Source organism: Sminthopsis crassicaudata, chromosome 2 (assembly GCF_048593235.1).
Source record: "Sminthopsis crassicaudata isolate SCR6 chromosome 2, ASM4859323v1, whole genome shotgun sequence".
In the NCBI taxonomy this organism is placed as follows: domain Eukaryota; kingdom Metazoa; phylum Chordata; class Mammalia; order Dasyuromorphia; family Dasyuridae; genus Sminthopsis; species Sminthopsis crassicaudata.
Window position 1 is genome coordinate 440,977,900 of NC_133618.1, and position 25,231 is coordinate 441,003,130.

The 25,231-nt window shown below is 40.7% G+C and overlaps 2 protein-coding genes across 10 annotated transcripts in view; both read right to left on the minus strand.

Annotated features, from left to right (window-relative positions):
- SLA2 (Src like adaptor 2) overlaps nt 1-16,887 on the minus strand; it is a 26,448-nt gene extending 9,561 nt beyond the window's left edge. Inside the window, exons 1-5 of one of the 2 annotated variants that reach the window (XM_074292574.1) lie at nt 15,391-16,887; nt 7,803-7,933; nt 6,050-6,176; nt 5,096-5,182; nt 404-507 (exon numbers count right to left, since the gene is read on the minus strand). In XM_074292574.1, coding sequence (XP_074148675.1) covers nt 404-507; nt 5,096-5,182; nt 6,050-6,176; nt 7,803-7,923 — 439 coding nt within the window. In that variant the 5' untranslated portion in view covers nt 7,924-7,933; nt 15,391-16,887. The remainder of the gene's footprint in view (nt 1-403; nt 508-5,095; nt 5,183-6,049; nt 6,177-7,802; nt 7,934-15,390) is intronic. The other variant, XM_074292576.1, reaches the window with a different exon arrangement.
- A 2,261-nt stretch (nt 16,888-19,148) lies between these two features.
- NDRG3 (NDRG family member 3) overlaps nt 19,149-25,231 on the minus strand; it is a 68,024-nt gene continuing 61,941 nt past the window's right edge. For 5 of the 8 annotated variants that reach the window (XM_074292592.1, XM_074292591.1, XM_074292588.1 and 2 more), the window contains 5 exons: nt 24,573-24,620; nt 23,031-23,066; nt 22,894-22,945; nt 21,623-21,661; nt 19,149-20,675 (listed from right to left, as the gene is read on the minus strand). In XM_074292592.1, coding sequence (XP_074148693.1) covers nt 20,497-20,675; nt 21,623-21,661; nt 22,894-22,945; nt 23,031-23,066; nt 24,573-24,620 — 354 coding nt within the window. In that variant the 3' untranslated portion in view covers nt 19,149-20,496. The remainder of the gene's footprint in view (nt 20,676-21,622; nt 21,662-22,893; nt 22,946-23,030; nt 23,067-24,572; nt 24,621-25,231) is intronic. The other 3 variants (XM_074292594.1, XM_074292593.1, XM_074292590.1) reach the window with 1 other exon arrangement.

Genomic DNA, 25,231 nt, shown 5'->3' on the forward strand with positions numbered 1-25,231 from the left:
ATGAATCCATATAAGTTTAGGTTACTAGGGTAATGATCAGCATCCGTGGCCATATAAGAAAGATAAGAAAACGGACCCACCCGATGATTGAACCTGGAATTGTCATCATTTCACTTATTTACCTGTGTATGTGTTGTTCCCTCTAATTATTATTTCTTTGAGAGCAATGGTTATTTTATTTGTTTGCTATATCCCCAAGGTCTAGCACAATGCCTGGCACATAGTAGGCACTTAATACATGTTCATTGAATCAAAATGAATTCTTTGTCAAACTCTGGACTCTAGGAAAGTGATTTTTTTTCTTTAAAAACCGCACTGTAACTCAGCTCCTGCAGCCCAATTCAAATCAGCGTCAACACTAGGACCCCAGTCTTGCCCCAGTCTCAGTCTCTATAGTTTGTACCTCTCCTGGTTTGACTATCCCGGATCAGGAAGGATCCTCCGTGGTTGCTGGGGAGAAGCAAAAGATCCTCTGCTTTCTCTCGATTCAGGCCTTCATAGAGCCAGCTGAGAAAAGAGGAAGCAAAGTCAAATATCCATTCAGAGGCTGAGTCTACGATACTTGGCGTACCTTGACTGGCCTTCCCTGCTCCCTTCCCTCTCCTATCCCTACCTGCTTCCCACTGTATATGTGCCCAGGACAACCAATCTGACCCAGTGGGGCAGCTATATGGAGCAGTGGATAGTGCTTCCGAGCTTCATTTTTCAGAGTTGTAAAATAGTTTACAATAGAGTTGTGAAATAGGGAACCATGGTCTCTTTTAAAGCTCTCATACTCTACAATTCCATGAGTCTTCTGAGAATTTGAGAGAAAAGCCTAAGTTAACTCACAAGTGGACTATGACACTCCTGAACCACTAGGTTCATCTGAGTTAGTTACTTAGGCCATAAACTCCTTAGGATAATGGCTTTCAGCTTAGAAAGGGCCTATTATAACTATAATCAATCTTAGATTTTCCTGAGGGTAACATTCCTAGAAAGCAGAGTTAAAAACACAAATATTGATACATCAAACTTATGGGAAATAGGCGGTTAAGTTCCTACAACCACAATAAAAATCTTTTGCTAGAGATTGCTAAAAATATACTTTTCTGCATACAGCTCTTTATAACAAAATATTAATGCTGATAATATGCACTTTTTCTAATATGGTAGCCATGAAATAAATATGTTTTGCAAAATAAAATTTGTAACATGGAAGCATTTTTTTTGGTTCTTATTTCCTAGAATTCTCTAGAATTGTCACCTATTTTTTCCCTAGAATTTTTGATGCTAACATCTCAAAAAAAAAACAACAAACAAACAAAAAAAAAAAAACAAGGAAAAAAAAACAAGCCAACACATTGATTTCAGACAATATAATTTTTTAATAACAAATAAACTCTATAGTATTATAAATAAGTATAAATACTTTTCTTTTTGCAGATTAATAAATCATTTGTTCACACCTATTTTCTGACTAACAGATTATTCTATTTTCTCACTAAGTTGAATCACTGACTTTGCCCACTTGGACTTAGAGCCCAAAGAATATGCACTACATTTTGGGAATACAATTGCAACAAAAAAGTTGAGTTTTAAAGGCAAACAGATGAGAATATGCAACAAATGCATAGGGAGCTTTTTACAAGGGGAGGGTGAACAAGAGCAGTAATAGGATACCAAGCACTACCAACTGTTCCACACACTTGAACACACATGTTCCTCACTCTTTTCTCTACCTCAAGTAGTCATGATTGTGCAATGGGTACCAGTGGGAAAGTGAAAATAAGGTTACTAATAAAATCACATGAATTCTTGAGATTGGGAAAGTTGAAGGTTGAGTGTAGATTTCAAGAGAAATATTCTTCTATACACTCAGAGGACCTGACTGTCTCCATCTAGTAGCTTTTGCCATGCTGGAAAAAATATTTCACTGTGGTCTTAACAATATCCTATTTTCTGAGGACAGCTTGATTAAGGATGGAGAGTTTCATTGCCAGCAGGCTAGATACTTGGTGGCAGCTATGGATAGAACATTGAGTTGGGACTGCTTGGAGTTCAAGTCCTTCCTTTCTAGCTTGCTAGCTGTGTGATGTTGGGTAAGTCATTTAGCTCTGTTTGCCTCAGGTTCCCTCTCTGTAAAATGGAAATAATATTGCACCTAAGCTTGTTGTAAAGATTGAATGAGATAATAGTAAAGTGCTTAGCACAGTGTCTGGTACAAAGTAAATGCTGTGTAAATATTAATTAATATTCATAATTGTTATTATTATTTTATATGACATTGAATGAGTCACTAAACTTTTCAGTCTCTTTTCCTCACTTAAAAAAAGAAAAGGAATAGACGCAATGACCTCTAACTTGCCTTCCAGCTCAAAATATATGATTTTACGAATTTTTGATCATGGCAACCCAAGAAGTAAAGAAAAATACTTCATCCCCTGATACTTTTGCCCTGACAATGAACAGAGGATTAAAAAAAGGGCCACTCAGTGTTCGTAATCATATAGTTTTTAGATATCTGAAAATAATAATTCATGCATATATTTAACCTATATCAGATCATTTGCTATCTTGGAAAGCCGAGAAGGGGGAGGAGAGAGAGAGAAATTTTGAACACAAGATTTTGTAAAGGTGAATATATGCATGCATTTGGAAAAATAAAATACTATTAAAAACCTTTAAAAAAATAAAATATTAATTCAGCCATTGGCACTCTAACGGTCCTTTACCACTGACCAATGAGTCAATATGGTATTGGAGGAACTAAATCACACCAGTACGGATATTCTTACTATAGGAAACCCCAAGAAATGAGGAAGTTGCAGCTAAATCCAATGTACAGATTTTCTTTGGAGAAGTAAAAGAGTTGGCAGAGTTGGTCTCATTGGAAATCTAACAGGTAACAAGAAACATGGGATGCTTAGCTACCTCATCCTGCATTGATCATGAGGATAAGTTAAAAAAAACACCACCATGAAAGTAAATGCAATTTTGGCCACTAGTAATTGTTGCAGAGGATAAGGTGGTAGAGAAATTCTATAAACCCTCCAGATGAAATGAATATATCCTATAAAACTCTGTGGCTTCAGTGCAAAAGTCCATAGGAGGATGTAGTGAAAATAAACTGGAACACATATAGTTTAGGACCAGTTATATACCTAATATACAATGAAGCTTTTATACCTGTATAAAGTATATACTTTCTTTTGAAAGAAAGTTGGTGCAGTGAGATGATTCAGATCAGTTCCAATGATCTTGTGATGAAGAGAGCCATCTATACCCAGAGAAAAGATTGTGGGAACTGAGTGTGGATCACAACGTAGAATTTTCACTTTTTTTTATTGTTGTTTGTTTGCATTTTATTTTCTTTCTCATTTTTTCCTTTTTGATTTGATTTTTCTTATACAGCAAGATAATTGTATAAATATGTATGCATCTATTGGATTTATCATACATTTTTATCATGTTGATAAAACATATATTGGATTATTTGCCATCTGGGGAGGGGAATGGGCAGAAAAGAGGGAAAAACTAGAACACAAGGTTTTGCAAGGATTAATGTTGAAAATTTATTCATGCATATAATTTGAAAATAAAAAGCTTTAATTAAAAAAAGGCAATTTAAAAATAAATAAAAGAAAAAGAGGACATTGAATGTAGTGAAAAATCTAATATTTTTGGAAATGATGTTAATCATATAGCATCATGGATTTTGAGCCTAAGGTTGTCTTACTCAGACTAATTCTATTAATAGAATCTTGTCATTTAATAACTAGATACCAATCCGGGAGTCATTTCTAATGAGCTGTCTTTGGATATTTAGACTACTGCTTTCTTATAATAGATAACAAAATCAGTACCAAATTAGAAGAAAAATTAAAGATGAGAAGATATGGTGTTCAATTAAAGATGAGAAAATTTCGTGTTCAGTTAAAGCAGATACTACCTGACCTATTCAAACTAGCGATTAAAGCAAAAATAAATAGGAAATGGATCAAAAAATGTCAATGAGATCACAGATCCAGTCTTTATCTGTATTCTTATGGGGCATCCAGATGCAAACTATTCATCAAACAACTGGAGGTGTAAGACGAGAGGTGAGAAAAAAAATGATTGGCAATATAGACATGTAAGTCATCTTCTCATGATAACAAGAGAATCCATGGGACCTTATGGGCACTCCAAGGGGGAATGCAAAAGAAGGAAGAGAAGACCCAGGAAAAAAAGAAATCTCAGCTATTAGGGAGTAGAAGATGGGTAAAAACCTAGCAAGGGAGATGGAGAAAGTCACACAGAAGAGGAAAAACAAGAGAGAGAACAATGTGGCAATATCCAAGAAAGGAAAGAATATTCAGGAAGAGGGGACGATCAACTGTATCAAACGTTGTGAAGACATCAAAGAAGATAAGTCTTCAACTTGATCAGTAAAAAAAATCACTGGTGATTTTTGAAAGAGTTGTTTCAGGAGACTAGATTGTAAGGAGTCAAGGATTGAGTGAGTGATGACCAAGTGAAGTGAGTGCTTATGGTGACTGAGGATGGATGATAGTGGCTAGAGGAGATGGCAGCTTCAAGTGAAGCTTCTTAAAGGATCAGCAGGGAACTTAACTAGGTTTGTAAGCCATTCGAAAAGTAGAGATTGAAGGTGAGTGAGAATGAGAGAATGACAAATTCCTGGAAGAGATGAAAGGAGATAAGATCCAAGACAAATAAACAGGGGGCAGGGTTGGGATTTCTCTTTGTGGTCTGATATCATAGCTGAATCATGACAAGATGTGTCATATCTGCTTTGTAGTTATATTGAAAAAATGACTAAATTTTAAACCTCTCTCACCAACACTGGAAGCTTCCCTAAGGGGAAGACACCTGAGAACTACAGAATGTCACATCTGGAAGGGGCATTAGACTGCAGAATTTCAAAGCTGGAAATACTTTAAAGACCATCTAGTCCACATCATCCCTGGAAATGGCAGCCCAGAGGAGCAGAACGGTCTTGCCAGGGTCCCAGAATGCTTTGATGTCAGAACTACAGCTTGATTTCCTGTCTTCTCCCAGGAAAGTGCACATAATTTCTAGGATGACATTTTCTAAGAGATTGAGAAAAACTTACCCATGAGAGATTTTGGCCACGTGGCTGCTGGGAATACTGAACTCCTGGTTGGTGGCTTCAGACATAACTCTCCACCATTCTCCATTGCTGAAACCCAAAGAAATCCATCAAACTCCCTTCTCCAAAGTAGGGCAATTGCAGCTTCAGGGGTTGCTAAAGCCGGAAAATGACCTCGAAACTACCTCTTTACTCCTCCAGCTCTTCTTTCCTTGAGAGTTCAGATCTAAATATATTTATTTTATCTAAATTTGTATGTGAACTTCTTGTCTCCTTCGATTAGAATACAAATTTTCTGAGGACAGGATCCTTTTTGGGTATCCTATCGTGGACGACACAAGACCTGGCATAAAGTAGGCCCTTAGTAAATACTTGCTGATTGATGGGTCCTTCTCATGATATGCATAAACTTAGAGGATCATTGTGTACTAGGCCATAAAGCTTTTCTTAGAACCAGGAGTGGAGATTGGGAATGATCCACAGAGCAGTAGGAGAAGCCTCATTACAAGATCATGGTTTGGGCACACATTGGAATTTGGGGCTACTGGGGAGGCTGAGCATTAGGGAACTGCTTTCTGTCTGGAGTTCTGAGCTACAGAGCACTAAGCCAAATAAATTTGGGAATCTCTCCAGGAGTGAAGGGCTCTCACCATTAGCCCTTGAGACTTTTTTCAAGGATGGGAAGCTTCAGGGACGTGACGTACCCTGAGCAGGGTTTGGGAGTTCCTATTAATCCCAATTGAGCAACAAGGAACAGTCTAATGTAATGTAGTAGTGGGGGGAGCAGGGCTCTAGGAGTCAAGAGTTGGTTTGGTGTGAGCTGTCTTTGTTTGGCAACAGAGTCACCCTAGAGATTCCTGGGGATCTCCTGTTTGGCTTGCTTTGTAGTTGGCCCAAGCAGCCAGGGATGGATAGCACTGGTTTATCTCTGTGTCCCAGTCTTACCGACAGACTTACTCAGAGATGATGGTCAGCGGCTCCCCAAGTCTCAGCACCAGCTCCCCATGTTCCCCAGCTGGGAAACTGTCCAAAGCCACAGCCATAGCCTTGCATTCATCTGGAGGGTCAGGAACAGTCAAGAGTTCTGGAAGAGAAAAAAGAAAGACCTGGATTCTAGTCCAAGCCCTGCCATTGATTGCCGGTATGACCTTGGACTGATCCCTTCCTTTTAATAAACCTCAGTTTCCTTATCCTTAAAATGGAACCGCTGCGGACTGGTAGCTGTAAATTACAGAACTAGGACATTTTAGACATTGAAGAAATTATCACAGACTACTGATTTGGAGCACAAAGGAAACTTGAACATCATTCAGTTTAACTTCACTCCACAGATGAGGACATTGAGGTCCATCCTGAGAGCTTACTTGCTAAAATACCACAGGTTCTAAAATAGCAGAATCAGGAATTGAATCCATGTTTACCAAGCTTCTTATATGGAACTTTAATATTTACAAAATTAATGAATGGGCGGATATCAGGGAGAGAAGCACTTTACACGGATTATCTGATTCTCATAGCAACCTATGAAGAAGGTACTATAGGGGCAGCTAGGTGGTACAGAGCACTGGCCCTGAGTTCAAATTTGGTCTTAACCACTTGACACTAGCTGTGTGACTCCACGCAAGTCACTTAATCCTGAATAATCCTGGACAATATAGACACAAATATGTAAACATATATACATATATGGTTTTCGAATTAGAAGTGCCAAACACCAAGCTGAACTCCTAAGGTGACTGAACCAAATAAAAATGTAATTGGAAAAACTTTAACAAAATAAATAAAATAGAAGCTAGATTACATTAATATGTGGTTTCCTAAGCCAAGATGTGGCTTGCCAGCATCCTTATATAACCTCATGTGCCCTTCCTGGTTTCCCTTTGAATTCTGACAACACTGTTCTGGAAGACAAACCTTGCAGTTATAATAAACTCAGTTCTGTAATACAGGGCCTTCAACCTCCTCCCAGACTTCTGGAAGTTGAAGTTCTGGGCACCTTGTTGCTGAGAAATATAGTATTAGTCCCCTGAGAACAAAGATTGTTTCATTTTTGTTTGTGCATCCCTAAGGCCTAGTACAGTGCCTAGAGCATAATAGGACTTAATAAATGCTCCTTCATTGATTGATTGATTGATTGAAGTAGCCCAGATTGAGAAAAAAAGGAGAAATAAATTTCTTCATGAATAATTTGGGTCACCACCTTCTAAATAAGAGAGAAAAGGCTGTTTCACTGCACTGAAATCAGTCTCCCAGTGATAAGTATTATCTCACACAAAGATTCTGGGATACATATGGTATCATTAATTTGGAGCTAGATAGGGAATGAGGCTAACCCTTTCATTTTACTGAAGTCAGATAAGTCAGATTATTTGTCTAAAATCAAATAGATGTTAGTGAGTGAGATGCTTTTTGATAAATTTATTTCTTTACTTACAATCACATTTAAATGTTTTGTGCAGAGTCACACAGCCCTTAAGTATCCGAGGTCACATTTGAATTTATGTCCTGCTGATTCCAGACTCAGTTGATCTATACTATTCCATCTAGCTGCCTCCTTATTGCAAACCTTGAATCCAGAAAAAGCTGGGAAAGTCATTGAGAATCGCCCGATAAAATGAGGTTTGGAGGTTTCCTCTAGATCCATACCTTCCAAAGCCCCACTAACTAAGGAGGAGCCGGGGTGAGATGCCCAAGCAGGACTGCCTTTTACCTTCCTGTAAAAGCCCGGATCCCCGGCCACTGGCAGAGAGCCCAGGAAGATGTAGGCTTGTTCTCCTTCTGCTGGGCAAACTTCCCATGGTACTTTGGCAGATGGCTCTGAAACATGCCATGAGGAGGAATCTGAAAGAGAAACTTGGATCATCAATATCACAGCTCCTAACTTGGCTTGTTCTCCTGCCCCAACCATCACCTAACCTAGTCTAGTCCTCGAAAAGATTATTTTGCGAGCAGTGGGGAACAGTGGAAGAAGGTTGAACTTGAGGTCAGAAGAACCGTGTTCAAATTTTACCTCTGTCAACCACCACCTGGGTTAGCCTGGGAGTCATTTGAGTTGCACAGGTGAGATACCACCAGGAAGAAGGGAACTTCTGATATTTGGAAATAAGCATCATGTATACCTGGAGCCTCTCTCTTCAGGCTAAATATATCTGACTTTTTTGCCTTCTTTCTATAGAGTCTCCAGTCCCTTCACTCTCCTGATTGTACTCTTCAGCACAATCTGGTTGGTCTCTGCCAGTTCTAAAATGGGACTTTGGAAGGGAAGACACACAAGACACACATCTGACTAGGAATTAGGAGCAGGGGACTATCATTTTCCTCTACCCTAGAAGGAAGCAAACTTCTTCAGGACAGATTATTTTGAGCTTTGCCATTTCCTTCTCTAGCTCACTTTACAAATGAGGAAATTGATAAAAATAGGGTTAAATGACTTGTCCAGGGTCACACAGCTAGTAAGTATCTGAGATAAGATTTGGACTTAGGTCTTCCTTCCTCTATGTCTCCTGAAAACGCCTTGTGTTCTCCTATCTATATTAGCAATGCCTAGAATTCCTTTCCCTTCCTACAAACTCATCCTTAATTCTGCCTTCTCTTTGAAGCCTTCTCTCATTTCTCCCTTTCGGTAATTTTGTTCTCCCTTGGATCTCATAAAGCACTTTGCTTGTACTTCTGTTACACAATTGTAGTGATCTTTGCTGGTGTCTTATTCTCATACTAAACTTGGTAATCTCTTCTGATCCTCTGTCCAAGCACAGTGCCCTACGGACACAATGGCTGTTTAGTTAATGTCTATTGAAGCAATGTTTGCCGAATATCAAACAGAAAGGCTGTATTTGATCCTGAAGGTAATAGGGAGCCACTGGAGTTTGCATATCGAGGTCAGACCCTCCCTTGAGGAGAACCCCTTTGACAGCAGAGTGAAGGATGGATTGGGATGAAGAAAGACTTGGAACAGATAACCAATTAGGAGGCTGTTACAATAGTCCAGGCTGGAGGTGATGAGGGTCTACACAGGGTTATGACTGTGTGAAGGTCCAGAAGGGAATAGATGAGAGAAAGGGGATGAAAGTAGAAATGACACGAGTGTGCATGTGGGTGAGAGGGACGAATCAAGGCTGACATTGAGATTTGAAGACTGGATGGTTGGGATGATAGTGGTTCTCTTAACATTAGTAGAGAAGGGTTAAGGGGAAAGTTTGGTGGTAGTGTGGGAGGATTAGTTCTGTTTTGGGACAACAAAATCTAATAGGCATTTTGCAGAACTAGGCTTCAGCAGAAACATTAGGTCTGCATATATGGAACTTGGAATTAGCAGCATAAAGATAATGCTATATATAGCAGGGATTCTCAACTGTTTTTTAAGTTTATTTATTTATTTGGTTCCTATATCTCTTGGCTTTTAGTAAACTTCCTCTATTCCACATTAAAGGAAACAAATTCTAGAACTTATTATTTGTAAGAAAGAAAATAAATTAGTTTTTCATAAAGAAAACTTTCTTGGGCCCATAATATTTTTTCACTAACATTACTACTTTTGGAATATCTCAATAGGATAATATAATTATTTAGGCTAGTTAGGTGTAACAGTGGATACAGTGTTGGCCCTGGAATCAGGAAGATTCATTTTCCTGAGTTTAAACCTGGTCTCAGATACTTACTGGGTGACCCTGAACAAGTCACTTCATTTTGTTTGCCTCAGTTTTCTCAGCTGTAAATGGGTTAGAGAAGAAAATGGTGAACCAATGCAATATTTTGCCAAGAAAACCCCAAAGGTTGGATACAACTGAAAAAAAAACCAAACATAATTATTTACCCCATATTCTCCATGCCCCTTAAAAAAATTCTTATACTCTTTGGGGATATATGTTTCTCAGGTGGGGAACTCCTGTAGTGAAAATCGAAATTAACTTTTTTTTTTTTTTGGCTTCCAATTTATTCTGTTGACTCATAGTTTCCAGTCCACTAAAACCTCAGCCTCAGGGTATTTTTCCTACCATTCTGATCTGGCCACATTTCTTCCTACCCAAACCTCCTGATCTCTCTCTCTACTTTTACCGCGTGTGTATTTGTGTGTATGTATACCTATGTATATGTATATATATAACACAAATATGCATACAGATAGATAGATAGATAGTTTTTTAAACCAAAGACTTCATATTCAACCTCATTAAATTTCATCTTAGATTTCAGGGTCTGAGAAGTACAGGAACTAAGGTTAGGAAAGAAGGTTGGTTAATGATTAATTTGGTTAATTGGTTAAGTTGTGATAGAGAGAAAGCATGATGAGCTGTCCAGAGAGATTAGAGGTGACTGGTTATTTTGAGTATCTGGAAAAGGAGATAAGACTGAAGAGATATTAAAGGGAACAGTGACACCCAAAACATTGTTTTACGCAGAGTCTTGAGCTGAGCTTCAGGAGATTTGAGTTCTTGACCCCGTTCTGTGAATAACAGTGTGTGGGCAAATAATTTTCCTCTGAGGGCCTCAGTTTTCTCTTTTGTAAAGAATAAGCAATAGCATAGATCAGAGTAGATTTTGGGGGAGACCTTGAACTTTTTTAAAAGTGGAAAAAATTACATCTTTATTTTCACTAACACCTAACTGAAGTTTTGTATTCCTGTCAGGTATGATTTTTTTAAAAAGGAAACTTTAAATATTTAGCTTCCAATTTCTGGAAGGCTAAAGAAGAATTTTTATTCTGGACATCAACAACAACAAAATAAAACTGTGCTTATAGATCATTTTCTGCCATATTCTTTCTTTAGGACCACTATGTTATTGTTGCTCTTTCTACTACATGGGGTGTATATATACTGGGTGCTAATAAAAGACTTTTATCAAAACTTTTCTGCATTGCAGTTTCAATATATTTCAGGTCAGCATAAGAAGCTAAATGGTTATTTTGAGAGAGTTTTGTGGAAGCCACAGATGACACTCAAAGGCCAGCAGATGACACAAGACTATGACCAAATATTTAACCCAAATTTTACAATGAGGTACTATACACACCCCATAAAAGAAAAAAAAAATCAAACGTCGTTTCTGTATCACATACTCTACATCAGTTATGATTTCTTAAAGAGTTGTTCTGAGGACTTCATAGATTTCTTTTTGACTGCCAAAAAGGTCCGTGCCTCAAAAAAGGCTAAGAATTCTTAGCTTAAATGTGCTCTGCGGCCTCCTTATAGCTTAGCTCACTCCCTTCCTCTCAAACTAAACATTTCAGAAGCAATATGTAGCATTTAAAACGGTTGCTCAATCAGTTATGCTGATTTCCCCTTCTTCTCCTTCTTCTTTAATTTTTGTTGTTGGTTATTATATGGGATGGCAGTCTAAGACAGGGAGGGGAGTATTGGGGAAAATCATGGTAGTATAAAAATCCAGCAGACATCAATAACAATTTGTTTTTAAAGACTGAAAGGTCGGTCAACTGGGGAAGAGGCAACCTTGAAGTACAAACCACCGGAACCATATCAGGGCTGGGTCAGGGAGTTCTACATGTTCCAGTCTAATCCTCATTATTGCATATATGACCTTTCTAGGAAATTGGGGCATAGAAAAGTTGAATGATTGGGCTAAGAAAACAGCAAGATTCAAAACTCACAGAACTTTAGGGCTGGAAAGGACCTTAGAGACCAGTTCCCTCCAAAGGGGATCATAGTGATAAAGGGCTTAGCACAGAGCCTGGCACATAGTAGGTGTTTAATAAATGCTTCCTTTTCCTTCTCTCCTTCCCTCTTCTTTATCTTTCCTACAAGCCCTCAACTGTAGCCTTTTATGGATGGAAGAATAGAGTATTCTTAGAACTCATTATTTTACAGTTTGCTTTCCTCTATCCACACTGATACTTTGTAGGGATTTGTGTTTTATTGTGTTGTTATATGTAGACTGTTTCAAAAATTGTTGAATTCATATGCCCAGAGGGCTATAAAACTGCTCATAGTCTTTGACCCAGCAGTGCCATTATTGGGTCTGTATCCCAAGGAAATCATAAGGGAAGGGAAAGGACCCACATGTGCAAAAATGTTTGTAGCGGCTCTTTTTGTGGTAGCAAAGAACTGGAACATGAGATGTCCATCAGTTGGGGAATGGCTGAACAAGTTGTGGTATATGAAGGTAATGGGATATTGTTATTCTATAAAAAATGATGAACAAATTAATTTTAGAAAGGACTGGAAAGATTTACACGAACTGATACTGAATGAAACAAGCAGAACCAGGAGATCATTGTACAAAATAACAGCAAGAATGTGCGATGATCAGCTGTGAGTTGATTGTTCTCAGTGGTTCCATGATCCCAAGCAATCCCAGTAGACTTTGGATGGAAAATGCCATCTGCATCCAGAAAAAGAACTAAGGAAACTGAATGTAAATCAACACATGCTATGTTCACTTCTTTTCGATTTTTTTTTTTTTTTCTCTTCTATGGCTTTTCCCTTTTGCTCTGATTTTTCTCTCCCAACATGATTCATAAAGCAGAGTGTATTAAAATGATACATAATAATAATACATAAAATAATTTTTTTAAATAGTTGAGTTCAGGCTCATAGAGAGTGAGACCCTTAGTTATCTTATAGTTCAGTCGTTTCCATCATGTCTGACTCTTCATGACCTCATTTGGTGTTTTCTTGGCAAAAACACTGAAGTGGCTTGCTATTTCATTCTTCAGCTCATTTTACAGATGAGGAAATTGAGACAAATAAGATGAAGTATCTTGCCTGGGGTCTTACAGATAGTGTCTGAGGCTGGATTTGAAATCATGACTCAGGCCCCGTGCTCTATCCATTGCACCACCTGGCTGCTCATGATCTTAGGAGGGACAAGTAATTCACTTTTTCTGGAGGATGCACAAAATGTGAGCACTCATTTTTGCTGCCAGGTTGAGCTGCCTCTGTTCCTGCCACCAAACCTCTTCAAAGTTAAGACCCCTAAAGGAGGGTCAGGAATATTTTGTGTGCTCCTATTTTCACTTGGATCTCTCAGGTTCTAGGATCATAGATTCAGAGGGTCCTATGAAGCCATTTATTCAGTTCTCTCATTTTACAGATAAACATGGAGAAGTAGAATGACTACAGTTATTGCTTCCACATCAAGACTTTCCACATTGCAGGTTAGTATAAATTAAATGGGATTTTTTTTTGGAGTTTTATAGAAGCCAGAAATGACATAAAGCTTATCATCAAATAACCCAAATTTTACACTAAGGTACCATAAATATCCCATTAAAGAAAGAATATCAGACTTTGTTTCTGGCATAAAGGGGGGGGTCAAAGTTTTTACGTGGATTTTCCAGATCTCGGGGGTGCTGTGCCCCTAAGTCCCATGATGTGGAAGGGATAATTTTATTTCTTCAGGAACATATGGGAGCTGAAATATGAATGTGGGTCCTCTGACTCCACAAACCTTTTTCTTCACAGCCTCCTCTTAGCATGCTTTCCAAAGAACCAAGCTGAGTCTCATAATGTCAAACTCAAGAAACCCAGAATAGAATTCATTTTCTCCCCTTGAAACTCCTCTTCTTTTTGACTTTGTTACTTTTCTTTAAGACACTGTGATTTACTGGTCTTCCATGACAACTGCCACGGGCTTATCTTTGATTCCATGTTTCACCCGATTGATTGTAATCCAATTGCTTCCTATACCTGTTACTTCAAATCTCCTCTCTCCACCACAAAGTGGAGGCTTAGCTCAAGTATCTTTTCTCCACTCCTCCACCTTGTGTCCATAGCTCCTCTCCTCCTCTTTAAGAAGAGGGGATTTTTTTTTTTTATGTGCATCCTTGATCCCATCCCCTCCAATATCCCATGGGACCTGTCCCTTTGGTCATCCCTCTTCTTATTTTTCTATTTCAAGAGTTGTTTCAGTTGTGTCCTGCTCTTGCTGACCCCATTTCACCATTTTCCTGGCAGAGAAACTGGATTGATTGGCTTTTCCTTCTAGCTCATTTTTACATTTTAACCCCTCCCCCCAATTTATGTTTTAGCCATACTGGAACTTAACTATCCCTGTGCATGATAGTGCCCCTTCTGTCTCTGGGTGGTGGGCTTTGCATGGGCTGTTCCCTTCTCACCTGGCTCTTGAAATTCCAAGATCCCTTTAAGGCTCAATTCAAATGTCACCTCCTTTCCTTAATCTCTTAGCAGCTACTCTACTTGCCTGTCCAAAAACAAAACCCATGAGTATTTACGCCGTACATGTTTTAATATTTAATTTTTACTTTTGTATGCATTGTTACAAATAGACTTTCTAAGGACAGGGAGTGGTTGTTTTTTGTGTTTGCAACCTTTCTACCTGGTACAATACCTAGCACACAGTAGGTGCTTAATAAGTGTTTAGCGGAATTGAATCAAATCTAGTTACCAAATCCTGTTGATTCTACAGTTTAAATTCATATCTTCCAAGCCCATTTGAGTCCCAGAATGATTCAACAGACCCCAGACTAATATTTTTCTTTTTCTCTTCTTTATTCCGTATTTGCTAATACTGCCAGAATAGGCATTCTTATGCATACATCTGTTTAAAAAACTCAAAAATCTCAGTGCCTCTTTCTAGTCAGCTGCTTTACCATTAATTTTATCAGCAAATTTCACATTTCTGTGTCCAACAAAGACTCTCCACAATCTGGGGTTATACTTCCTTTCTAGTCATAGTATTCTCTTTTCCACCCAAAATGGGTAACTAATTCCTAACTAGGCCATCTGAGCCTTTGCTCGCGCTGTACCCTGTGTCCACTATGCAATCTCCATGTATACATCTCTGACTGAACGTGAAGTCAAATTTATACACCATCTCCTTCAAGAAACCTTCCCGGAACCTCTCTACTGATCTTCCCATATTTCTCGCTGTGTGCTACTTTGCAAATTTCAGCTGCATTTGTGCCATTTTGTCTACTGTTACTGCTTATCTTAGCTCCTTCTAGATTGTAAGTTCCATGAGGGCTAGGGAATTTTGTACCTCCTCCAGCATGCAAACAGTACCCTACACACAGCAGGCACTCAACAAATGTTTGCTGTTGGCCAAAAAATAATTAGCGCCTCCTGGGAACTGCTGTCCCAGATCCTAGGAAACCTCAGAACTTGGATTCGGGGACCTCCATCACACACCTCCCTGGTGTTCCCCTGGCAGGGACTCCATGGCTAGTCCATCTGTTGAAGTTTGAAGAATGTGACTTCCTCCTCCAGCCCTCCGTAGGAAACTAGAAACCATCATTTAAATCAAATGTGGCTATTCTAAGGAATCAATACCTTTCCACCCCTCCTCATTTTGATGTGATAATCCAAACCAAATGCACTTACCAGGATTTCATTGTCAGAGTGTTGAGCAGGTCTCAACCAGGTGCTAGAGGGTGTGGGTGGGCCTGTTCCTCCCTCCCGGCTGGGTGAACCTTCAGGGTCTTTACCCTGGGTTATCAGATTTTGCTAGTTCGCTGGAACATGTCTGGAATGCCCCACACTGGGATAGTTTGTGGCACCCCCCGTGTCCAGATAGCTTCTTGTGGATCTGAGTCTGGGAAGACCCTTTAAGCCTGATCCTTCTGGTCTGGGAGCCCAAGACCTTGTGTAAGCCCCTAAAAGTCTCCTTTCAAGATGTATGATAGGAAATGGTGAAGGATTCCTTTGAGTCTTTAGTTGACATTGCAGACTTGGTGGTTCTTAGAACCACTGGTTTCCTCTGACGACAGCACACAGCGTAAGAAGCACCAACGAGTTCCTGTTCTAGAGGAGAAAGCATCATTCTTTTCTGAGCCCAAAGCAACTTATTTCATGATTTTAGACTAGTTTCTTTTAGAACAAAAGTAAGCTAGAAAGCAATATGGCCTAAAGGAAAAAAGCACAATTGGAAGAATTGGGATACCAGACTTTAGTTTTGGCCAACATAAAATAAAAATAGAAACCTTTTTAGGTCTCAAAACAAAAATTTTTATTCCTGTCGAGTCTATATACTATTTTTTAAAAATAGCTTTTTATTTCCAAAATATATGCGATAGTTTTCAACATTCACCCTTGCAAAACCTTGTATACATCTATATACTATTACTGGAAACTAGGTGGTATAGTGGAAAGATGTTCTTGGAATCAGGAAGCCCTGGATTCAAATTCTACCTCAGACCTATTACTAATTACGAGACTGGGCAAGTCATCTAACCTTTATTAAAGAGTTGTATGGAGCAAAATGAGATAACAGTAAATAAAGCTATATTCACTTAAAGAGATCATAAAAAGGTAAAAGGACCCTTGTGTACAAAAATGTCTGTAGCAGCTTTTTTATGGTGGCAAAGAACCAGAAATTGAGGGGATATCCATCAATTGGAGAATGGCTGAACAAGGTGTGTTATATGAATATAATGGAGTACTATTGTGCTGTAAGAAATGATGAGCAGGCTGATTTCAGAAAATCCTGGACAGTCTTTCTTATGGGAATTGATTTTGAGTGAGATGAGCAGAACTAGTACATAGTAACAGAAGCATTATGTAATTATCAATTTTGATAAGACTTTGGTCTTCTCAGCAATATAATAATCTGAGACAATTCCAAGAGACTTGTGATGGAAAATGCTATCCATATACAGAGAAAGAACTATGGAATCTAATGCAGACTGAAGCATATTCACTTTTTAAAAACATTTCTTTCTCATGGGTTTTCCCTGATGCTCTGATTTTTCTTTTACAACACGACTAATGTGGAAATATTTAAAAACTTTTTAAAAATTTTAGTTGTATTTTTTTTTAAATATGTGCAAAGATAGTTTTCAACATTCAACTTTGCAAAACCTTGTGTTACAAATTTATCTCTCTCTCCTTCCCCCTCTCCCCTCCCCAAGATAACAAGAAATCCCATATGGGCTAAAAATATGCAATTCTTTTAATCGTGTTTCCATATTCCTTATGCTGTACAAGGAAAATCAGATCAAAATGAAAAAAACAAAAATCCCAAGCAAACAACAAAGGTAAAAATATTATGTTGTGATGACCCACATTCAGTCCCCATAGTCCTTTCTCTGGATGCAGATGGCTTTCTCTATCACATCTGTTTATTGGAATTAGCCTGAATTGCCTCGATCATCACACAATCTTGCTGCTGTGTACAATGTTTTCTTGGATCTACTCACTTAGCATCAGTTCATGTAAGTCTTAGGAATATTTAATATAATTGTACATGTATAACTGTATCAGATAGCTTGCTGTCCTTAGGAGAGAGAAAAAAATGAAAATCAAGTTTATAATAAATGTTGAAAATTATCTGTACATATAATTAGAAAAACCCCAAATACCATAAGTATATGTAAACTTTAAGGCACTATAGAAATGCTAGTTATCATTATCTTTGGGGCAGCTAGCTGGGTAGCACAAGAGTATTGGGCCTGAAGTCCCAAAGAACTGAGTTTAAACCCAGTGTCAGTAACTTCCTGTGTGACCCTGAGCAAACCACTTAATCCTCTCTGCCTGTTTTCACATCTGTAAAAAGAGCTGAAGGAAATGGCAGGCTACTCCAGTATCTGCCAAGAAAAATCCAAATGGAATCGCAAAGTCAGGCAAGACTGACTGAAATGACTGAACAATTCATTATTAACATTAAAATGTTTCAAGGACTGGGTGCTTCTCAGGAATGTTTCATATATGTGTAACAGAGACATGGATTTGTTTGGCTTAGTTTCAGAGAAAACTAGGGTCAATGCGAAGCAACTGAAGAAAAGCCCATTCCTGTATATGGAATAAGTTTCTACCAGAGGGCCTGCAAAGATGGACTAGCCATCATCTTAGATGCTCAAGTGATGGATGGATGAGCACTCATCAGGATGACAGGAGTTTGTCCTCTTGCAAGATGACCTTTTCTGCAGTAATTTCTTGTCTGATACAGTTTAACCTAAATTATATGTAAAAGACTTGTTAGCACCAACAGTGAATGATCTAATTAATCACTGATTCCTGCCAATTCCTTTCTTCAATATACTTTTCCCTTCCAATCTCTCCTTGTAGATAAAAATCAAGATTTTAAGTTTAAAGTTAAAGCTAGGGAGCCGATAGATAGGTTTATTCTCATTACAAAAGTTTCAATTATTTCTAATCTTCTACTCGGTCTCCCTAGAAGCAATTAGGTAGTGAAGTAAACTCTTGGGAGATGTCAGGAAGACCTGAGTCCAAATTCGGCTTCAGACACATGCTAGCTGTTACCGCTTATTTGCCTCAGTTTTCCCAATCATAAAAATGGGGATAGTGGCCCCTCCTTCGCAGATCATGGGGAACATCAAATTAGATATTTGTAAAAAGAACTTAGCACAGAGCCTGGTGCTTTAATGTGTTCCCTCTACTTAGTCCATTGAGGAACAAGTGAGTGCAAGTTCACCACCTGGCTTCTTCTGGTTTTACACCTCTGCTCAGTGGGAGGCCCTTTGTCAGGTTGGGGGTTCAACGGACTCCATGCTGTCCAGATTCAGGGCCCAGGGTCAAGGGGTAGCTAGGAGCTTGGTGGAGTGAGATGGTGACTGGCAGCATTTACCTAACCAACTCGAGAGGCTCCCCCTCTCCCCACCCCACCCCCACTCCGCACCCTGTCCGGTCTCACTGACCACAATACTCATACCTCGCCCACGCCCGTGCTCCCTTGAGCACTGCTCAGCTTCCTGCCTACTCAACACCAGAAGGCAGGCTGGGAGACCTACCCCCATGGGCAAGCAGGGGAAATGGCCAACTGGGCCACCACAGAGCCGGTAACAGGGAGATGTGGGGGAGCGGCCGGGGGCTGAAAGCCTCCCCCTGGCCTGCAGACTCTCAGCTTCCTGCCACCCCGCCTCCCTCTGTGTACTGAAGGCCATCTGAGGGAGCAGACATCCTGTATAGGGTGGGCATCCTAGTGGATCTGCCACTCTGGGACCCTTGAGGAGGAAAGGGGATTTAGGAGGTTGTTGAATAATAGGAAAAAGTGCTAAATGCAAGCTGTCTTTGGAAAATCCACTTTCCTTCCTCCCATCATCACGGCCACTTAAAACAAGCTACTCAGCATGGCTTCTAAATGCTTACTGTGAGAGTGAAGGAAATAACAGCAATGCAATCAGTAACAATGAGACATATACAGCTTTATTAATAATCTGTAAAAAGTTACACTCTAGCAGAGTGGCTTCTTTTCTACTTATGCAGTTGAAGTTAATCTACCCCAAGAGCCCTTGTACCCCCAACTCAGCACTGAGCCAGCTAGACAGAGAGTTTGTGGCTGGGAAAGACAAATCAAGAGCCCTGAACTTGGGCTCCTTTCGAGGAGATCCAGGTGGACATGTCCCCTTGGAGGCACCTTCCCTCTCACAAAAAGGGAGTTCACAAGGCAAAGGATCTTTCAGACAACTGTGTTTAATGTCATTTTAAATGGAGCTTGCATAAGGTCTGACTGAACACAGTGATATTATAGAGTACCATAATAATGCCTACAGAACTCCCTTTATCCACAGAACTGCTCCCCGCTTGGTTTTGGAAGAGCTGCACTGTATTCTCCTGAGGAGTGCTTCTTAGGAGTTGTTTGAACAGCAGTCCCTTCTGCCCTGCAGCAGCAGGTGAGGGCTAGGTGAGTCTCCACGCCTCTTTGGGCCCTGTAGAGTGAGAGCTTCAATATTTCTGCAGCAACAGAGAGTCTGGTAATTAAACCATATGCGCAGCTTTAACAAAACCACTCCACTCTGCGTCAGAACTGCCACTGCTCACAGGCTCTCGGAGAATACTGCGCTCCCTTTTTATTTGGCTGTAGAATAAATAGTTTATGTGGATTCACTTGAACAGAAGCACCAAGCCAGCCTCCCTTTCCTCTATGTGCAAGAGGGTTTCCCTTTATCCTTAAGGAGGAGAGGTACAAATAGTAATTGTGACCTTTTACATTCTTCGACACTACTCTGAATCCCAATAAGCTCGAGAGACAACTGAATTGAACTGAACTGAACTGAGAGCTACACAGCAGGAGAGAGCTCGTCGGCCCGCCAAACAATGTCGGTTCTGTGTTTTCTCCTTCAAAAACACCACTGAAAACAGAAAGGAAGAAACGAGTCCCTTTTCTTCCTTTGCAGAAGCTTAACAAGAAAGCGATTCTAAATTCACAGAACTATGCACACACACGCACGCGCACAGACACACACACAGAGAACCAGGATCAGAGAATCATATCTGATAAATAGCTGAGAAAGCACAGGGAAGGCCGTGAACATATCTGCTAAGACTGGAATGTCACGGTGACCATGGGGAGAAGGGGGGTCACTGGGGAGGTACAAAAAAGGCTAAAAGAACCATCAATTCAGGCTAATGAAGTTACAGTGGGCATGCATGAGTGAGGACAGTAAATGCCAGTTTGCTGGATGAAACGCTATATTATAGGGCTAGTCAGTTGGGGGAGGACTTGGATGGGTTCAGAAGAGGTGCATCTGCTTAGCAGGACACCTCCATGGTCTGTGGCCTGTCCAGGACATCGGCTGGCTCCAGGGCTCCTGGAGTTCCATCTGACTGCGTGCTGGTGAGAGACCGGCTGTAGACACTTTCTCCAGAGCCTATGCTGGATGTGGAGTGGGTGCGTGATCGAAGGAGCCGCGTCATACTAGCTGCTGGTACTGCAAGAGATAATCAGAGGGGCCGAGAGGCTGAGCGTCAGCGTGATCTGGCTTTCAGAAGGATGACGGGTCTCTGGCTCAGGGTCTCGGCCAGCCTGTCCTGTTGCCCCCCAAGGGTTCCTAGAGAGCCGCACAAATCCCTCTTCGGGGCTGGGAGCACATGTGCAGCAATGCTGGTCACTGCCCAGAGCTCTCCAGAGGGAGCCTCTGGCCGAAGGGGACGGCACCATCAGCGAGCCTAGTTTCTCAGGCGGGCCCAAACCATTCCAGGAAGGAGCAGGAGGAAGGAGATCTGGAGACTACTTCTAGGGAAGTCAAACCCAAGACATGCAACACTAACTCTAACACACACACGTAAGTCATTGTTTCACAATGACAGCACAAGCCTGATACAACGGAGGTCTTCGTGGGTGGGACAATCACCAATGGTACAAGGAAGCCAGACAAGAGGCCCAGGAGAACAGGCTCCTGCTGCTGCCATTGCTATGCCCCCTGGCCAAGCAAGGGCAGCCGCTTTCCACATCTGGTACAGAGGGGCTACAGGCAATCGACTCCCAGATCTTCCTTAGGATTGGCGGCCTATCACTTTCCAGGCATGAGACTTCAGAGGTGACCCATGGTCCCTGGAAAATCCCCAGGAGACTTGCGATTTCTATCCCCATAGGCCACAGTGTTCTCTGGGAAGGGAGGAGCCATGGGCATGGCCTCTGGGTCCCTGCTCTGCTAAAAGTGGCTGGCACCACTGCTGTAACCTGTCTCCCCCAACCTCCCCACCCCCGGCCCTCCATCCCCTCAGCCGTCTTCTGACTGACTTGGGGATGGAAGGAGCCGCGTTCTATCAGGCTCCCACTGCACAGGAAGACTTGTGACACATGCTGCAGGCAGCCAAGGCAGCCAGGAGGGTGCTGCTGGGAGGAGAGGGCAAAGGCTGGCATGGAGGAAGGTACCTGACTCGGTGCTCAGGTGGCTGAGCTGCACATACGGGACTGGAAGCAGGAGGGGATATAGGAAAAGGCGTGTTAGTTACCTTAAAATGCCAAGAGGCCTTCTAGGTGGCTTACTAAAAGCAGAACAGTTTAGTTCTTAGTTACTTTCAAGCTTGATGCTTTTCAAATGACCTCTCAGATCTTTCTTCTCTTATCCAAATGGAAAGGAAATTATTTTCCTAATCCCCATAAATAGCCACAAGCTTTTACATCCAAACTAAAAGAAGTTGGTGAAAAGGGGACTTGACGATTTACTATCCCCTAACAAATGGGGTAATAAAGTGGACAGGTTAAGAAAATCCAGATCTTAATTCCCCTGGGAATAGGACCTGGGTTTGGCTACACGGTGACTCCTCCAAGCATTCTGCTGGGTCACATCCAGTATCCTGAGACCTATTGGTCTCAAATGCTTTGGGACCTTACAGTTTGATCAGTCTGTGCTGAAAATGCCCACTCTTAGGTTCTAAGACCACACCACCACACAGGGGTGTTCCCAGAGGTAGAGAACATGTTCCGGGGGAAAGCTCTTGCTGGAAGCAGGGTCTGAGTCAGGCCCTCACAGAAGCATCTGTGTAGTATAGGTATAACTAATTAGGGTACCTCAGTGGTGAGCTGGAAAGTGAACTGGAGCAGCAGTCAGGAGAGATTTGCCTCTCAGTTCCAAGTGGCACTAAACCTCCTTGGGATTCAGTTCTCTCATAGGCAGAGTAAAAAGGCTGGACAAGAGGGCCTTACCAAGAACCAGCTCTGGTTCTGAAAAGACATGCTAAATTAAAAACTATTCTCTTTTCCTGAAAAGAAAACCTAGGTGACTACTGAGAAAACAAGCTTTTTGAGCTGGCCCAGGGTCTATCTTGCCAGGCTTGAGTACTTAATACAAATTCTCGAAAACTAAAAGTTTCTCTATATCGGGGCTACCTCCTCCATGAAGCCTTTCCCTGTTCCCTCCAGCCTTTAGTGTTCTCTCCTTCCTCAAATTGCTTTGTTTGTCATTATCTGTTTATGTTATTTTTATAGACATCTAATTTTTGTAATCTCATCCCCGGGGCCCAGCCCCATGCTTTGTACATGAATCGATGTTTGTTGCAATGAATTTAAGATCTTGGCTTCTAACTGCCTTGGCACAGGCACAAAATACTCATGTAAGGGCAGTACAGCTGAATGCCCTGTGCTGTTTGGACATCACCCCGCCAAGCTATGTGTGGGGCTGCGATTGTGTCCAGATTACTTACTATAGCCCATTCCCTGCACAAAGTATTTGAAGGCTTCGGTCAGCTTCCCAGGCTAGGGGAACAAAGTAAGAAGACATTAGTTCAGACAGGTCCATGGACGGTGGGAAGCAAAATCAGATAATTTTTTGACTTCTTACCTGAACCACTTGGGGTAACCCTCCACAATCTGCCATCTAGACAAAAAGAAATATGTACATTAGCCTTTGCTTACATTTCTTACACTTACAACATTCAATGCCTACACTATCTTTATGACAAATAAGGTATTTGTTTAAATTTAAATTTAGGTTCCATTACTGGAAGTCCCTAGTCCCTGAGAAGGATCCCAAGCCTTCTAAACTTAAGCAGCGCAAGGTCTAACTTGCAGACTCGGGACAGGAATTTTCTTTCAGAGGTTCAAGTTTAAGGTCTTAAGGTCTGATAAAGAAACTAATTTTTAACAACCTGAGGAAAGTCACTACATTCACTCAATAAACAGGGCCTACTAGATACAAGGTGCTATGACAGTCAATAGGTAAAGCAACACAGATATCCACAAAATCTGGGTTAGATAGCGGCAGATTGTCAGGAAGTCTGACCCTAGGAAAAAGACTTCAGACACTTACTAACTGCGTGATTCTGGGCCAGTCACTTTACCTGTATGCCTCGATTTCCTTACCAGTAAAATGGGGATAAAAACTGCACCTACGCTCTGGAATTGGAGTAACTATACCTGGCACACAGTAGCTGATAAATATGTTGGCTATTATTACTATTATTATTGTTCTGTTCTTCAGGGACTTGACAATTTCTCTGTATGGCAGTGCCTTGAGAGACAGTGGGATAAAATGTGAAGACCTTTTTTTTTGTCTGAAGGATTAGCAGCAAATCCAAATGACTGCTCATTCCTAGCCATGTCACTTAACTTCCTCTGGATCTCCACTTTTTCATTTGTGAAATGGGGGTAAAAAAAATGTGTCATTGGCTTCATAGGGTCATTGTTGAGACAAATGTTTTGTAAAGCCCAAGGCATATGAAAATGCAAGGTTGTTTTTATGATTGAGCTGTACATTCGGATTTCATTCTGGAAATGGAGGATGACTTCCTTGAAAATCTTTGGGTTGCTTGCTGTTTTTGCATTCAATCATTTCATGTGTGTCTGTTCTTAGCCACTTCAGAAGGTTTCTGTGATAACACCTGTTTGTGGAGGAAGGGGGGAGGTGTAGACCTTCCAAATAGGGGAAATAGAAGCAGTTGGCTTACTCAAGATTGTAACTTACCTTTAACCTGACATGAATCTGGAAGGCATTTGTCACAAGACACATGTTGGCAAATTGCATGAGGAAAAATGTGTCTTAGGTTTTTCAAGCATATAGCCAAGTTTATTCATTCCCCAAAGCAATAAAGAGAATCTAGATTTAGACTTATTGGGAAAAACAACTCCTGTACTACTCTGAATAAGCACTGACTGGAATGAAACATACACACTCTCATTATTTAAAAAAGGTGGAAGCTCCCAATCAATATAACAGATTTCAGTCCGCGTTATGGTCTGGTCACTTGAAGGATAAACACTGAAGGGAAAATGGACAAGTGGCTACTAACATTTAAAACTTAAGGCAGTTTCCTTTCAGGCAGCAAGCCTCTTACCAGCAAATGGATGACACTGAGGGGGTAAGCAGAGAAACTGTTGTTATTACCTTTAGTAGAGTTGTGTTCATAGGGTCCAGGCGAGCATTGCATTCAACCTAAAAGAAGAAAAGATTCTCAGATTAACCAATAGACAGAAGATCCATCTGAAGATAATCCTAATCTTTTTGATAACTCCAGTTTATCATTATTAGCAGTGGCTATTATGGTCTGTGACACTGGGACTAATGAGCCTGTTTGATCCTCTAATGAATGGTATTGTTTCAGTTTGGTCTGGTAGTTGTGCAACACTTACACATGCCTAACCCCACCCATCCACTAGTATAGTGATGCATGCCTTATGGTCAGGTGGGAAAACGCTGCAGTAAATCCTTGTTGTTCTGTCTCACCTGCTGACCTACTTCTCATCTGTTTTGAAAATCCTGCCATCTATAGCACTAATTGACTTTATGTAAGAAAATAGACAAGGTCATTGAAGAAAAATCAGAACACCAAGCTTTTGTGCAAAAATTAAGCCACTTAAGCCATGTTTGAGTAAGTTGGAGGTGGAAAAAAAGTGGCTTGAGTCTAGTTATTTTTGTTAGGCTGGGGGCTGCTGGCTGCTTTTAGCCAGCATTCTGACCCCAAGCCAAAAATAAGACCGCAGTGGTTCTCTACATCCCTAAGCAAAAGGGCTGCCTGCCTTCTCTAGGCCTAAGCACCGTACATA